The sequence below is a fragment of the Amblyomma maculatum genome, chromosome 3, assembly GCF_055883805.1.
Source record: "Amblyomma maculatum isolate TAMU_Amacu chromosome 3, ASM5588380v1, whole genome shotgun sequence".
In the NCBI taxonomy this organism is placed as follows: Eukaryota; Metazoa; Arthropoda; class Arachnida; order Ixodida; family Ixodidae; genus Amblyomma; species Amblyomma maculatum.
Window position 1 is genome coordinate 175,114,850 of NC_139346.1, and position 15,063 is coordinate 175,129,912.

Consider the following 15,063-nt stretch of genomic DNA (forward strand, 5'->3'; position numbering starts at 1 on the left):
CATTCTGAACGTCCTTGCGAGATGCTTTCGTGTATCGATGGGCGGAGCATAGCGATAAGCGGAACGAAGGCACTGGGGCACATCATTAGAAATATGGCCGCCATATTACTTCCAACGCAGCTATTCATTGCGCGGCCACTTCGCGATTAACGCGAACTTCAGAGGTTCCGCTTATGAGCAATGGCTTCCTTCTGACCCTGCCGCGTATGCAACGTGTGCGTTTCCTAAGAGGTGGTCCGCGCATCACGACAAAATGGTAATGAATCAATTTCAGTGGAACTATGAAAGGAAAAGGGGAAGCAGCATGAGGGGGGAGGGGGGGGGGGTCTCCTTACCACGTATCCTACTTTGCACGAACACCGGTTTAAAATAAGAATCTGTTACAAGCGTATACACACGGTGATTTTCTGCGGTAACATTCTGTAATTTGATATTCATTAGTATAAGCGACAATGTTAGGAGCAGGTTTCGTCACCACACCTTATTTTTTTCCTGGTCGCAACCACGTAAACGACTTTTTGTCAAGGCTACTTGAAAAAACTGAAGGTGCACGCACGGGCAGAACATTGTTAACGAATTCGATCCACAGTCGAGCAGAGTTTCAGACATCTGTATAACGGAAATTTTTCGTAATAAGAGATAGGTTACACTCTCCGACAAGAGCCGCTTGTGGAGTCAGGTGCCAACCGCCAGGTTAATAACAGTCCGCAATAACTCCACGCATTTGTTTCTGAATTCAAATTTCGCTGCACAGGGACGTTAGATATATTATTGTCCGTACTGAAGTAAGACATGCTCTTTTTTTCTTCATTTTCTGGTGAACGTTTGCGTTCTAGCACGAGGCAATAAGAAAAAGAAGTTGAAGATAAATTTACATAATGTTTCCTCCTCAATTTCGCGCTGTGTTGGCTGTTGTAATGTGACATTTTGGTGCAAACAAGACACTTCTGAGCTCTGCATTGTACTGAACCAAATGTCGTCCATCCGCCATCTATTGCTAGTACGACACATAATGATTCTGCACCTCCCCTTCTCACTGGCCTTTATTAATGTCTGTTAAGGCAGCGCGGGTATTTTAATACACAATGCAAGCAGAATGCTGGCAGCGTAGAAAGAAAATTATGACCTCAATTATTTCTTTGTTATCAGTAAAGTGACGTGACCTCTCCGACGGCGCCAATCGATATTATCCTAGTCATCTTCGATACAGAGGACGAGGATATGGGCCAATAAACTGGCAACCGTAATGAACCAAAGCTAGAACTGTAAGAGATGCGAGGAGCTAGAGTTGGAAGATAATAACGCTGTTTGCCAGGTCAGTACCTGAGCTACGAAAATGTCAGGCGAAAATACCTAAAGCCGTATCCAAACTTATATGAAACGAGTCAACAACGTCTGCCTGCCGCACATGGCGCTGTCTACTATATAGAAATATTGGATGCAACCGCTAAGAATGTACTACATTTCAAACGACACAGAGTTTCGAAGCCAATAAGGGGTGAAAACAGTCGACCTATTCGAGAATTGCGTTAAAATATAGCTGAGTTTTTAACACTGTAACCCTTGCAGCTCGGCTGATCTCCTCTGCTTTTCTTCTCCGATTAAAACAATAGAGAGGGTCGACCAATACTCTGACGCAAATGCGGTACATCCAAAGAGCGTGAGAAAATGTGATTCGGACTTACCAACGTGGCGAGTGCCAACACCAGGACAAGGCCCGTCATGGCAGCTCGGGGCGCTGAAAAGATAACGAAAAAAGAAGAGGGACGTTAGAATCAACATTGTCATTCCGCAGTGCGCCCCAAAACGAGGCATGAGTACAAGGTTATGTGGACGAACCACTCGAGTGCAAATGCATACTTGTATTCTAACACATCTCAATAATGTATTGAACCCCGTTAAAAATGGTCAGTGCAACGCCTCTTTGTTCTCAACAATATGCGGATCAATTCAAGCACAGATTGAAGACTAATAACCCCAAAAATGTATCTATAGACACTCGCGGTTCTCAACTAAGGCTGGTGAAGACAAAAAATAATAAAAAAAGTGCTTGGACGTAAAAACGACCGCGTAAGTGAGAGTATTATACCATAAGTTCAGAGGAGAACTGCGCTGCGGATGCACGAACAGCGCGCCAGACTCGACCGCTTGGGACCCAAAGAAACGTATACACGCGGTTTCGCTTAGCGGCGGCCGAGAGTATTTCGTTCGATCCTCTTCCCCTTCCCTCTGCACGGTTCGGCGGCGGATGCTCGGGCTGAGTACGCACTGGTCGCGCAGCGGCTGACATCAGCCAACCTCCTCTCTGTCTGACCAACTTATGCCTATACAGCGCTTCGACGCTCACGCACGCACACGCAAACGCCCACCACGGTTAGAAAGACAAAGAAAGGAGAAACTAAAAAGAAAAGACGGGCTGAAGGGGAGGGAGAGACCGGGAACTCGAGGAGGACGACAAAAGAACCAGAAAAAGTAACATTCCCTCCCTCCCTTTTTTTACCGAATCGCGCAACAGTGCTCTTCGTATGCATAATTACCCCGCAATTAGCGCAATAAAGAAAGATTGAAGGGACAGGCTTTCCTTTTTCTCTGTCTATTTTGCCGCAGCGCGTCCTTCCCGCTTCCTCGTCGTTTGTTTCCGTAGATGCCAAGGCCGCTTGGCCGCGTACACAGGCAAGCATGCAATGTCCGAGCGCGCGCGCGCGCCGCTTTCTAATCTATATACAACGTGTACGCGCGTATACACTACGTACGTGCACGCAGGCACAGCTGCCTGCTGCAAGCCTGTACACACGCACAGGCTCTCCATTCGGAAGTCACGCTGTGACCGTGTCCACGCCATCCACGATGTAGCGCGCGCCGTGTGTCCGCGCGATTTGCCGCTCTCGGAAGCCGACCTTCACGGCCCCGGTATACGCGACTGTACGGCCGTATACATACGCGGCGTAGAACATGCGTATGGTGCAGCTTGTACGCATCGCCGTGTACAACGCGGTAAGAGCCGCCAGACGCGCTTTCAGTTCCGAATTGAACGGCATGAATAGAGAGATGCAGTGCCCCGAGTCCAAACGCGGCGGAACACGATCGTGTGCTCGCACCATGGCTGACAGCCATCCTTTTTGCCGCTTGCGCATAGAGATACTGTTAATCAGCACACGGGGGTATACAAGCAAACAGAGCGGTTGTGCGCCGAATTGCTGTGTGTGTACGTTTTGCGTATGCACTGTGTATGGAGCGGAGCGGTTGACACACGTTGTACGAATGCGCCTTGTGTGCATATAGTGTACACGTAACCTCTGTGCCCAATGTGTGTCCGACGCGTAGTATACACAGGTGCACAAATACACGCGTTTCTATCCAGCTTCCCAAAGGGGGTCTCGGTCAGAAAGTGCACGAACAACGTCCACCCTGTCTGTATATATATATATATGCGTGTACAAGCACACACTGCCCAACGTTCGTGAGGCTTCCGACCGAGACCCCCTTTGAGAAAGAGGCCAGAATTAGCCTTTTCCCAGGGCCGTCTGCTGGGAGACGAATCGACGAGGCTTGCATGGGAGGTACCGCCGAGCCAAAGGTATACAGTGTTGTTCGTTAGTTTCTTGCCAGCGGCTTAACGAGCGTGATATACGTGATTGGTTGTCATGCTCCGACGCACGAGGTATTGAGCCTTGTTCGAACGGAGATAAAAGATTTACAATAATGAACAGCTACTGAGTTTTCGTACTTGCCCTTGGCCGGATGTCTAGGCAGGCCGGTACTTTGCTGTCTTTTTTTTTTTTTGGGGGGGTGGGGGGGGGGGGGGCAGTTTACTAAACAACCTTTACACATTGAATGGTGGGAGGGGGTATATTTACGTTACTGGAATAAAAGCAGGCTCGATTTTTCATTAGCCGGTGTAAACATGTGCCGCTCTCATAAGCAATATAACAAAAACAATCGCCCTCGGTCATGCGCAAGCATAGCTGAACATATAACGAAGCTTGAAGATCATGCAATCACCTCCCAACAAAGCACCACATGCTGAGCTATTTGATGCGATCATAGTCATTATGATCATCGTAAAGTTTAATCGAACAGCGTCCACTGCGAGCCAAAGGCCTCTCTCCATAGCCCTCTATAGTTTCGTGTCGGCGTGGCCACGCTCCTTATCCCGGTAGCTTCGAGATCTCATCGCGATTATGTAGTCCTCGAGTTTCACAATAAAGTACGCTTCCGCTCTCGGTTGCGACAGGTGCCCGAAAAGTCCAGTCGTTCGGTACAATGAAATGACGGATGTAACAGAACCAGACTAGCCACGAAAGATCGCCACAGGGTCGGTACAATTCATTTATATATTCTAACTGAATTCCATCGTGGTCCTTCTAGGTCTTCGTCACTTGGTCAAGCAAAGCCACTCTGCAACTGCAGCTCGAATCAGCCACTTGAGGCGAAGATAAAATGGAAGAGAAGGGAATGCTAGTACTGCGCGGGTCTGGGCTTCTGCACTTCTGCAGTTGAAGTGCCCACGCAAACAGCAGGCAGCAGTTCACAACCTTTTTCCTTCTCATCATCATTCCACTCATCTCTGAATCTGCGAATGCGCTCATTTCTATGCTTACATTTTCGCTTCTTGGCGGCCGAACAGCGCGTTCCCGATGCTGACGTATACTACCCCGACAGCGAGCGCCATATGAGAACGAGAGAGAGAGAGCTGCGGAGGAGAAAAGGCGGCAAGGTTGTAACCTGGAGAAGGTGCCGATCTGCAGAGGAAGGAAATCGAAGAGGGATATGAGGTCCACTGAAAACCTCCTTACAACAGGTAACGCTATAAAATCGGGTATAGCGAAATTTGGGATACAACGAAGACAAGTCGTGGTGATTTGAGCGGACACCTGCGCGCAGTGCCGCGCACGTGTCTACGACCACATGGCAAAATAATGGTTACAGCGAAACAGTCACGCAGTTTCCCTTCGCGTACACGTTGAACGCGGCCCCAGGAGTATTGTATTAACTAGTATGCGGAAGCGGCAGCTGCAGCAAGGCGGGTTTCCCTGCGTACACACACCAGGAGGCCCCGGCAGCGGCGGGGCGCGCAGACAAGGTGAGTCGTGAAGGTGCAGTGCGTGCTGCTCGTGTCGACGCCGTCCTTCTCGCGGCGCCTGGACGCGTGACGGCATTCTTACACGACCGCCGCCGCAAACCTCGCCCTTCCCTCATTCTCAACTGCGTATTTTGATTTCTGGCCCCCTTTGGAGTCTCGGCCGCGACAAACGTACCAACTACGCGGACAGATGCATCGGCAGAATCTTCAAGTGGGAATTCTCAGCCGCCGTTCCTGAGGCGCCCTAACCAAAAATATACATGTGATAGTTATTTGTAAGGGCCGAGCCTCAAGTACACCTATACAGGTCACCAACATGCCCCTGATAAGAGCTGCAACCCTATAACATTACAACGAAGGGTGTCAATTCTGCTACGAATTGTGGTCCATCTTTTAAGATAAGTCTCATCACAAGGTCGGTGCTCCAACGGGATGTGCCCTATAGCTACCATGCACGTCGCGAGTCCTATACAATAGGGCTGTAGTATCATCCGTCACTAAACCGACAGTAGATTGTCGATTCTTGGTTTGCAGTTCATCGAACAGGCTAAGCCCCAGGGCTACTTGTGAACGATTTCATTCAAATCCTGTCCAATTACGATTATTTGCGTCCTTCATCACAACCGGCAGAAACCGAGCCGGACATCCTCGATTTCGAGCGGGTCGGCCACTGAGCAGCGCAGAGGGTATACCGGAATGAAACTATCAAATACGAACCTATCTACTATAATAAATAGCGTACTTCGATGACGTTCGATATGGACAATCGCGCTGGGTCGTCGTGGGGTTCAGGTCTAATCAAGCCAAACTTTTGTTCCTCCCCGCCGTAACGTTTGAACAGTCAGCCAGCCACCCAATACGCTGCGCTGACCTTGCCATTGACCTTGCAGGTTCTCCTGTTCGCTGAGCTTTAAAATTACTTAGGCTTATTCGCAGAGATGTGTGCGAAGCAGCCATCTGCGCCGCGACTCTTGCATTCTCTGCACGAATGTTAAGCAGCTCTTCGCGTGCTGCACTGCTTAAGCCGTGCAGGTATTCCAAAAGCGTGGAGCACCAGACAGCGCATGATGAACAGATACGAACGATACAATGCAACAAAAGCTTAATACCACGCCCCGGAATAGGCGCCACACGTCACTCAATACCCGGTGCACGCCACTCAGTGCTATGAAATACGTTTCTTGCCTCCATGGCAGAAACGTAATCGAAGGGTAAAAAAAAAAGAAAGAAAATTAAGCGCTGAGTGTCAACTATTGACGCCGTGAAGGCGGCGGCGTCAACTAGCGCTCGATGCAAAGTTGCCAATTCGTCAACAGGTGTTCGTTGGTTCACGGGTCATATTCACTTGCGGAGAAAGAAGACTGAGGAGAGAACCGGTTCACGCCGTGATCTTCCGTCTGACACCGAAACGCAAGATGGGAGAGACAGAGTCAGCGTCGATGGCTGCCCGCCAAGGGGACGCCCGCTCGATGAGAGCCGAACGCCAGTGCGTGCCAAAGCACATCCATTAAAGGCTTCTCCCTCTCCAGCTTTTATCTGCCTTCTCGTACTACGTATTTGGCCGCAATCGAAATGCCGTAGAGAGCGGAGTGTTAGCCAGACCCGTCAGCTTCCATAACAGCTGCTACGGTGCGCTGAGATAGAGCAGTGTCCTGTCAGGCACACCTATCGGCCGGGAGCAGGAGTGTTTCTACAAGTTGGTAAATAGGTCATGAAGCGAAAACTGTGCCGTTTTATTTGCGTCCTTAAATTGTCTGGCCGTTCACATGACATTTTGTTCGTTTTCAATAACATTGTTAGGTTATTTTTTCTTATTACGCTGGCAGTACCTAACTTTTTTTTTTCTTCGTTTCTATCAGAGCAATAATACCGCCTTTGGGGGAAAGCGACAAAATCACTTATTCAAAAAAAAAAAAAAGAAAAAAAAAACAGTTGTCAATTTCGAGCGCCGCTCCCACTGAAATGGGGCACAAAAAGACACGCAAGGACGGACTGAGAAATCTAGAAAAAATAAGAGCCTCGGTCAAAATGGGCCTCGACAAAAAAAACTTTTACCCTCCTGTCATTCATGCATCGTAACAAACCCTTTCTTCTCTCGAACTTCCTTTTCTGCCCCAACTGAGAAAGCTCCACTGCTTTTCGTTACATTTGTATACTAATTTGGACACTTAACAGCAACAAATAACTAAAAAAGATTCGCCCACTAAACAGCTATTGTATCTCGAAGCAGGGTTGGGCGCAGGGAGGGGGGCTCGCTTTTATGGATGGCTTCCACATATATATCATACCGGTCACCACACCAGCAGACTATTCGTTATCTGCTTTTGCTTCGTAATATCCTTGGTCTATACCTTCACGGCACCCATCACGTCACGCAAATTATCTATACTTGTTTGCTCATGAGAGTGCACTGATGCGCCACATCCACGGCGTCACACGGTCCCGCGCACTGCGACATAGGGCTTCCCGGCTTTTTTTTTTTTTTTTTTTTTTTGTGCCTCCCGTTGAGCAAGTCGACGTCATCCGCGATCTGATTACCGCGGCGCGCGTCCCACACCTAATTGTGCGCGCCTCCGGGCAAGCAGGTGACGATGTGGGAGACGCCGGTAGAGAGAAAATAATTAGAAGTAAAAATTGAGACAAGGAAGCGCGAACAGGCAAAGCAAGCAGCGCGGCTGACGATGCTTGCGTGTGTGTGTGACTGAGGTGGGCGGCTGCGAGGACGAGGCGTAGGGGGACGGCCAAGGTCACCCCGCGCGCTGCCACCGCCGCCGCTGGCCACGCCGATCTTGCACGCCACCGCCAATAGAATTTGCAAGGACGGCACCGGGGCGCCGGCCAAGGGCGCCTCGGGGCCACACCGGGGTGGCCCAGTCGAACGAGAAACGTCATAAACAGTTTATATTGAGAAATAAAAGCCGCAGAAACTGTGCAGCTTCTCGAGGGACGTCTCAACTGTGCCGCGACGGAAGGGATAGAGGAAGGAGCGAAAGAAGAAAAGAGAGAAAGAGGCGATACAGTTAAGGACCTGGAATATATTACGATCACCTCAGGTTTGCGTTAATATGTAGTATGCACGGACATAGCATAACATAGACAGTGCTTCTGAGGTGGAGGAAATAAAGAAAGCTAGAGAGGCAATGACGAAGTGAAATTTGTTAATTAGCAGAAATAATAGAACTTTTCTTTTTCTACTTGCTCTTCCATCTCTTCATGGCTTCCCTCGTGGCGTTCTTCGGGTGCACCAACGAGGCTGTTACCGCTCATTTTCCGTGTGTGTAACTTCGATCTTCTCATTCCATACTGTAGTCCCTGAATTCGTTCTCTTCGCTGGGCCGTATTTCAGAGCTGTTCAAAAAAGCAGAAATGTGGAAGGCCGCAAGACTTTGACCACATAAACGAACCGGCCCTAAACGGCTGTTTCAGGTGCTGTACTCTGTAGAGATTCGCAGACGACTTATTGTCGTATACTGAAGAAGGAGGGTTGCGAAATAAAAACGTATTCATTCTTCCACTGCAAATTTCTCGAATTCGTAGAATACCAATAAAAGCTAAGTACTATCAGAAAAAAAAAAAAAAAAACGATATATGGCTCCTTTGTTGCGTAATATACAACACATGCGAAAATAAATAAGGAAAGCAAACGTCTACTTTGCAACACGCGTTCCAGCGATCAAAGGAAAGGGGTATTTGTCTCCCTCCCAATTATTTTTTTTTTTTCGTATCATTCCGAAGCATCGATAATCGTGACAAAACCCAGCCGCTGCTTGTATGTATAGCGCTCTGATCATTTCATCTGTACATGATTGCAAATAGTCATCGAAATCTTCATCCTCTATGCAGTCCCGACGAGGAGGAAATATAAATACAGGAATGGCATGGGAACAAACTCTCAGCTGCGCGTCTGTATGTTTCAGCGTTGCAACCGACCGCTTCAAGTTGGTACTCGAGGCAGTCATCAGCACTGTTGGCAGGCTGCACACTAATGGCTCCCAGATGAGGGTATATATTTCAGCGAAATAAATCTATGGGTACCCCAATTCCCGAGTCAGCTTTTTCCACTGGGGAAGCGATGATGAAAGACTATCTATACTTTCTTATTTTTTTTCCCGTTTTCCTCCCTTTCTTAACCAATACCATTTTATTTTTCAATTACTTTTTTATTAAGCACAAACAACATTTAGACTTTCCCATAATTTTAATTCATTTAGAACAGGCTCTACCCGCGATAGGCCAGTGTGCGGGCACAGGCCTGTCCCTTTAACTCTTTAACTGTCTACTTGTCGGTACGTCGGAAGCCACCCTTGTCTTGCGCCAGCAGATCAAACGGCAGCTCATTGGGCATGCGCCGTTGCGCAATGTCGCTCTTTCTCTCTCCTCTTGTTTACACAGTTCACCCCGGCCGAAGCACACTCGCGGAAGAACAATACTCGAGGTCACGTGTCGCGCGCTGCAAGCGAGCCAGCTGACCCGAAAATCGTTTCCGCCGCGTCGTGCGAAACAGCGGTGGCCCGGGCCATAAGAGAGCGAAAGGAAAGGAAAGAACGAAAGACTCAGAAGAGAGAAAGTGTCGAGAAACGAGGCAATATGAGAACAGACGCGGGGCCCGACGGACGAAGCAATCCATTTTCCTCCGTATACGTCAAAGCTAAGCTGATTGCGTATGACGTGCCGCGTTGGAAAAACACGTTCTCAGCGCACACTGCTCCTGGGTAGGGCACCTGGTGCAGGTCGGGATGCCTGGTGCATAGAGATGTGGTAGGCACGGACGGACGGCGTGGGAGTGGCTCCGATGTGGTCCGGGTCAGAGAGAACTTGTGCACAACAGGGTGAATAAATTCGCGGAGTGTCTGCTTCTTGCTGCTGGAAAGTCTCTGCTCTCTATGGTATTATTCATTTGCACAAGTGTTCGAATGCTGCTCCTTCGTACGGCCACTGCGAAATGCGCCTCATTGTAGGACAATGAGAGGCACGAAAGAAGAAAATGAGAGAGAAAAAAAAGAAAGAAAACAGCTCCTATTCGGTGCACCGTTGTACGAGCAAACTAGGCAAGGTCCAGTTTGTATACACGTATAACGAAGCTCCACTCAGATTGAACTGCTTTCCAGTGGCGTAGTATAAATAGGTGTACGCTAACAACTGCAGTTTTCAGTTGTAAATTGGGAGGCCTATAAAAGGCACGAAGCACCAAGTGAAGCGGTGTGAAGCTTGCATGTTACAAGCGGCAAATCGTTGTTCTGCAGGGTTACACCTCTTGGTGCGACTGGACAGGTCGCAGACGCACTTTCTCCAGCACTGCACAGAATTATTCAGTTCGAGTACGGAGAGCGCGGGGTATTATACGTGGGAGCAGCGCCGGGAAAAGGATTTCGCAGAGTTGGTATGTGTGCGCGGCACAGGCGTGGGTTTACCGCTGCTGCCGCCACAGTTGCACGGGTTTCTTCTTGACGAAGCGATTAGCCTCGTTCGAATGACACTGGACAGCCAAGTGGACAAGGCGCCCCCCTGGTCCCGAGAGCAGCATGTATCCAGGTCGACCTGTTTTGTCGCACACCGGCGGGACATGAGGATGGATGCTCCGAACCCGGTGGGTGGCCTGGGCGCGGCGATATTGCTCAGGTTCGTGTTGAGCAACAATGTTCTTTTTTCTTCCTTTTTCATTTGATTCCTTTTTTTTTTTTTATTGTGAACTGCGCAAGGGGCACCTTGATTCATGGCGTCGACGTTGCCTATGCTAAGCGCGCAGTTGTCATCATGAGCAGGTCTGTTTTTCGACCCATTGTTTTATTGCGAGGAGGTCGGTTCACATGTAAAATGAAATCCTTTCAGCGATTCCATAGCGTGAATCGCTTCGCTTTATCTTTAGGGCATTTCCTTTTGTTCTTGAGAGGGGCATGAAGAGTATGTATAAGTTGTCCTCCCTCCCTCATTCACTCAGTAGAGTGGAAGAGTACAAAGGGCCCTTAAATGCGCATGCACTGTGAATGCGAAATAATTTATGACTTCGCATCAGACTGTGTCGCTCATCAATTTTTTTTTTATTAGTGTGTTTTCAATGCACTGTTATGTGCGATGGAAATTTGAACCATAGTCATAACGCCACTACAGCCTGACGTAAGTATTACTAAACATCAGTATCAGTGACTGCATCGCACCCAAATTAACATCTTTCTTTTCAGCTCAGTTACCTATCTTCGCAGGTACATTGACTGAGAAATTCGGCCTCAGTCCGCAAACTTCTGACTCTTTTACATCTGTTAGATTTTCCGCGAACATCGCTCCGCACGCCGGACACGCTGGGTTTCATTGCCAATGGGATATATAACGCTTTCGCATTACAATACCAAAATATCGCATGCAGCACCCCTGCTAGGCTGCCCGCTAAAGCGTTAGAAGGAGGCATTCGTCGAGAACAGGAAGCCACAAACTTACAAGTGGCGTCCCCTTGTTCCGGACAAGCTCAAGTACAGAACAGTGCACCGCTCCTCCTTTTCCCCGGAGTGTCTCGACTCCCGTCTTTACCACCATTTGCTGATTTCGCTATCACACACTGTTTACAGGCGGCCATTGAGCTGTCTTGAGGAACGTTAAGCCGTTTGCCAGAATCGGGCATCTAAGACAACGATCCGTCAGTACCGCGTGCCACCAATTAGGATGTTTATGTCTAACCAGGGACCCTTTTTTGACTTCGCAGTCGGAAGGGTTTTTGCATGCGGTTAATATTACTCTGACTTATAGGAGCTGAGCACACGCGTGCTTGCACGGACTACAATGCCCGTCGCGTTGAATTATATTGCATTTACCTGGGCCCCCATCAAATTAAGGGGCCTCTATAGTAGAACTGAGTTAAAGCGCACGAAGTTTTATAGGCTGGATCTGCTCATTTTTAGCACTCAAATGATGATCGCGCTTTAAGTGCTTTCGCGACCCCGCTCTAAAAGGCAAAAAGGAAAGCTAAAGTACCGTGCGAAGCCTGACGCCTCATTTCTATGTTCTCAATTTCTGCATCCAGCAAAAGAAAAAAAAAAGACAGAAAAGAAAGAAGAAGAAGAAAGAAAAGGACATTCTGCTGCCAACAGCTTCCCTTTCTGTATACCCCGCCTTTTTTTTTTTTTTTTTTTCTTGCTGTTCTTTATTCCTTTTGCTTGAAGGCTGTGTATTGCGCGCTGAATTGAGTCATCTCGACGACAGTTCTGAGGCGCTATTAGGCTCTGTATTTTTCTTCTTCTTTTTTCTTTCACGTACTTCAGAGGCCACGCATGTATGGCAAAGAAAGACGGGTCTCCGCGCAGGACAGCCCCTAGAAGGAGGCACGACATCCACCTTCAACACAATAGCGCGCGTGTTTGAGTTCTCACGTTGCGTGCTCTATACAACACTGAAATGCCAGCTCAAGAAAATAAAAAAGAAAATATACCTCGCTGTTGTTATTTTTGTTTCCAGCCTTTCCCTGTGCGACAGGCACATGGAGTAGGTACGCATGTTACAGTGCGGAGCGGTGAGAACTGTTCTCCACCGCACACTATATGTTTTTTTGCTCCGCTTTATTGCGGACCATTTTGTACATACAGCAAATTGCTTTCTATACTCTCGTCTCAGCAGCAAGCACTGGCTCTTGACCCGTGTGATCGCCCATGAAAGAAAATTGCCGGCAGGATACACGGTCGTTTGTTGTTGCTACTGGCAGTGTATACGATTGCCGCGTAGGTCACGTTCGTCGATGTATATTGACCCAGTTCGTATCGACGCCGGCTTCCGCTGGCTACGCTGTATGTCACAACTGGCGCCGACGGGTTCTCTATTACCACCTCAGAAGCAGACTGGCCGCGACTTTTTTCGCAATGGCTTATAGTTCTGGCGCTTTTTGTGTCGAAAAGGGTCAATACAGGCGGAGCCGAACTTGATCACTGTTCAGTTCCCCGCGAAACGGTGCCAACAAAAACGGAGAATAAACGATCAGGTTTTTATGATCTTTTTTCACGCAGCAATCCCATGCACCTGAATAATTTCGATTCTATCGAATGAATTTGATTAGAATTTCGAAAGCGTTTTACGTCTTCTTCAATAATGGAGGTCACAACCTTGGCATGCCGCAATCCTTGCGACTCGGCTGGTTCAAAGCCACACGCGCTCCGAGATTCTGCCTCTGGGTGAAAAATGGCCGTCGCCTTCAATGAATGCGACCCGGTTGCATAAGTCCACGACCTCCCAGCGGGATATTTTAGCGCATAACGAAAGCTGCCCGAAGGACTTATCATGGGCTGTAAACAATGCGCAAACTGATCACCGTATAGGCGTCATTATTTCGTCTGCTTTTTATCGTATGGATCAGTTTAAAAATGAAATTTCCAAGGTTACCGCAGTATAGTTCCTCAGTTATTTTGATGCGTTTCGGGCTTATGAAATGGTCTTCGTGATCTTGTTGCCTTTCGGGCTCATTCATTCATTCATTCATTCATTCATTCATTCATTCATTCATTCATTCATTCATTCATTCATTCATTCATTCATTCATTCATTCATTCATTCATTCATTCATTTCTTTATTTGCCCAGAAGACATCCCGGACGAGTCCCGCGACTAAAAGCTGTTATGGTCTTTCGTTTTCGATAATATGGTTATCAAATGGTATTCGTGAACACAACCTGGTCTATATCGATGAGTGAAGCATACGAATTAATTGTCTCAAGAGTCAATACAGACAGCAATGCCGCAGCATAAAGGACACAGCTGGTGAATACTGAAATAGGATGCCGAGATTCTATGTTCCTGCCGAGCTTAATGCCCCATAAGCATTGGTCATTCTAATGTGAGGCAACTTTGTCGCTCAGCAAGTTCAGGCTTCATCATGTAATGCGACGTAACTTCCGGCGAAGGCCCGCGTGAACAAAGCCCGTGTCGTCTGCCCTCTCTCCACACAGACCAAACCAAAGGCGCTTGGACTGTCCACGCCTTTCTTACGCAACGACGACACGGACAAAAGTAAGAAGAAAACGGAAAGGGAAAACGAACTATGGCGCCGAAGCTGAGAGTATACAACGCACAGCTTCCGATCGGCCGCTCAGTACATTCAGAGCAGAGAGGCGCGTGATCCAATCAGTGCGGTACACCAGTGGTGGTGAGCAGCCCACGCTGTTTCCGGTGCCGAGCACGGCAGACCGGTTAAGCGAGGTGCCAATCAGTTCCCCCTTCACCTCCACCTGGCTTCTTGTGAGGTGCTATGGCCGAGACCTGCAAAGACACTGCGCACCGTCGACAGCAGTGCAGCGGCAGCAACGCCTGCCTTCTACGAGCACCGACCGCGCCTGCATTTGGGTCAGCAGCAACAGCAGCCGGGGCCGACGCACACACAGTCCCTTTGTTCTTCACCGGAGACGTCCGAGGAAGTTGCGGTCACGTACAGGCAACACTGGAGGTGTGCGTCGTCTGTCGTGCGCTCTTCTCGCCTTGCCCCTGCGCCCTTCTGCTCACGTGCGGAAGTACATAAGAGCCACTTCCGCTCCTCAGAGAGTCACCGTCTCTCTCTCTCTCTCTCTTGTTTATTTTAGAAGATGCGCGAGAGCGCTTTTGGTCATGTCCTGCTCGCGCCTTTGGAAGTGTTAAGTGGTGCCACCTTGCGCGCCCGGCGCGGACGGGCCTATGAATGTCTTTTCTCGGGAAAAAAAGAAAGGCGCACCAGGATGTAATGATACTGAATATCAGAACCACCTAACGGGACAATGAGGACAACTCCGTCAAATTTTCGATACCGGTAAAACTAAACTGCGAAGTGTTTTCTGGCTCCTTTGTTCGACTGCAAGAGAGGTAAAAGTTTATAGTCAAGAAAATCGCATTTAAATAACCTAAACTGCTTTTTTTTTTTTCTTCCCAGCCACTGGATTCAAACTCGTGACGTAAAGAATGAAGGGACTCCGTGATCCTCAGAAGCTAATGGCAATACAGTATAGTTTCGAGGATTCACAATTATCAGAAGTTTAACA

At 48.5% G+C, this 15,063-nt stretch overlaps 1 protein-coding gene across 1 annotated transcript in view; it reads right to left on the minus strand.

The window, feature by feature from the left end:
• LOC146197018 (uncharacterized) overlaps positions 1–15,063 on the minus strand; it is a 330,602-nt gene that overhangs the window by 208,003 nt on the left and 107,536 nt on the right. Inside the window, exon 2 of the mRNA XM_084598725.1 lies at positions 1,686–1,738. Coding sequence (XP_084454851.1) covers positions 1,686–1,724 — 39 coding nt within the window. The 5' untranslated portion in view covers positions 1,725–1,738. The remainder of the gene's footprint in view (positions 1–1,685; positions 1,739–15,063) is intronic.